Source organism: Myotis brandtii, unplaced genomic scaffold (assembly GCF_000412655.1).
Source record: "Myotis brandtii unplaced genomic scaffold, ASM41265v1 scaffold630, whole genome shotgun sequence".
In the NCBI taxonomy this organism is placed as follows: domain Eukaryota; kingdom Metazoa; phylum Chordata; class Mammalia; order Chiroptera; family Vespertilionidae; genus Myotis; species Myotis brandtii.
The window spans coordinates 1,364,922-1,365,260 of record NW_005370412.1 but is presented as its reverse complement, the minus strand read 5'-3'; the positions used below and the strand labels follow the sequence as shown (position 1 = coordinate 1,365,260).

General features: G+C 66.4%; 1 protein-coding gene across 1 annotated transcript in view; it reads right to left on the bottom strand.

Annotated features, from left to right (window-relative positions):
• The window catches only part of STX6 (syntaxin 6), a 25,045-nt gene extending 24,712 nt beyond the window's left edge, over nt 1-333 (bottom strand). The window contains exon 1 of the mRNA XM_005880228.2: nt 281-333. Within this exon, the coding sequence (XP_005880290.1) occupies nt 281-315 (35 nt within the window). The 5' untranslated portion in view covers nt 316-333. The remainder of the gene's footprint in view (nt 1-280) is intronic.
• Nucleotides 334-339: the final 6 nt, after the last annotated feature.

Here is a 339-nt window from a genome sequence, read left to right as displayed (position 1 = left end):
GCAGAGCTGCTGAACAACTCGACCCCCACAGAAGTTACACACACGGCAGCGCACAGGCCGAAGGGGACCCCCTCCCCAGGGGCTGGGACTCCGCAGTCCAGGTAGATCCAGGAGGGGGTGTCTCTGGACGCTTGGTCACGGCCCTGAAGGCTAAGCCGTCCCCACTGTCCCCTCCCCAGCCTCAACTTGTCTCCCCTCCCCCTCCAGCAAGGAGAGCGGGGAGGAGCGGACAGACAGCATCGCCACCTCCTCCTCCAGTGGAGCCCTCGGCCACACTCACCCTTTCACCACAAAGAAGGGGTCCTCCATGGACATGGCGTCCCGGCCCCCGGCCGCCTC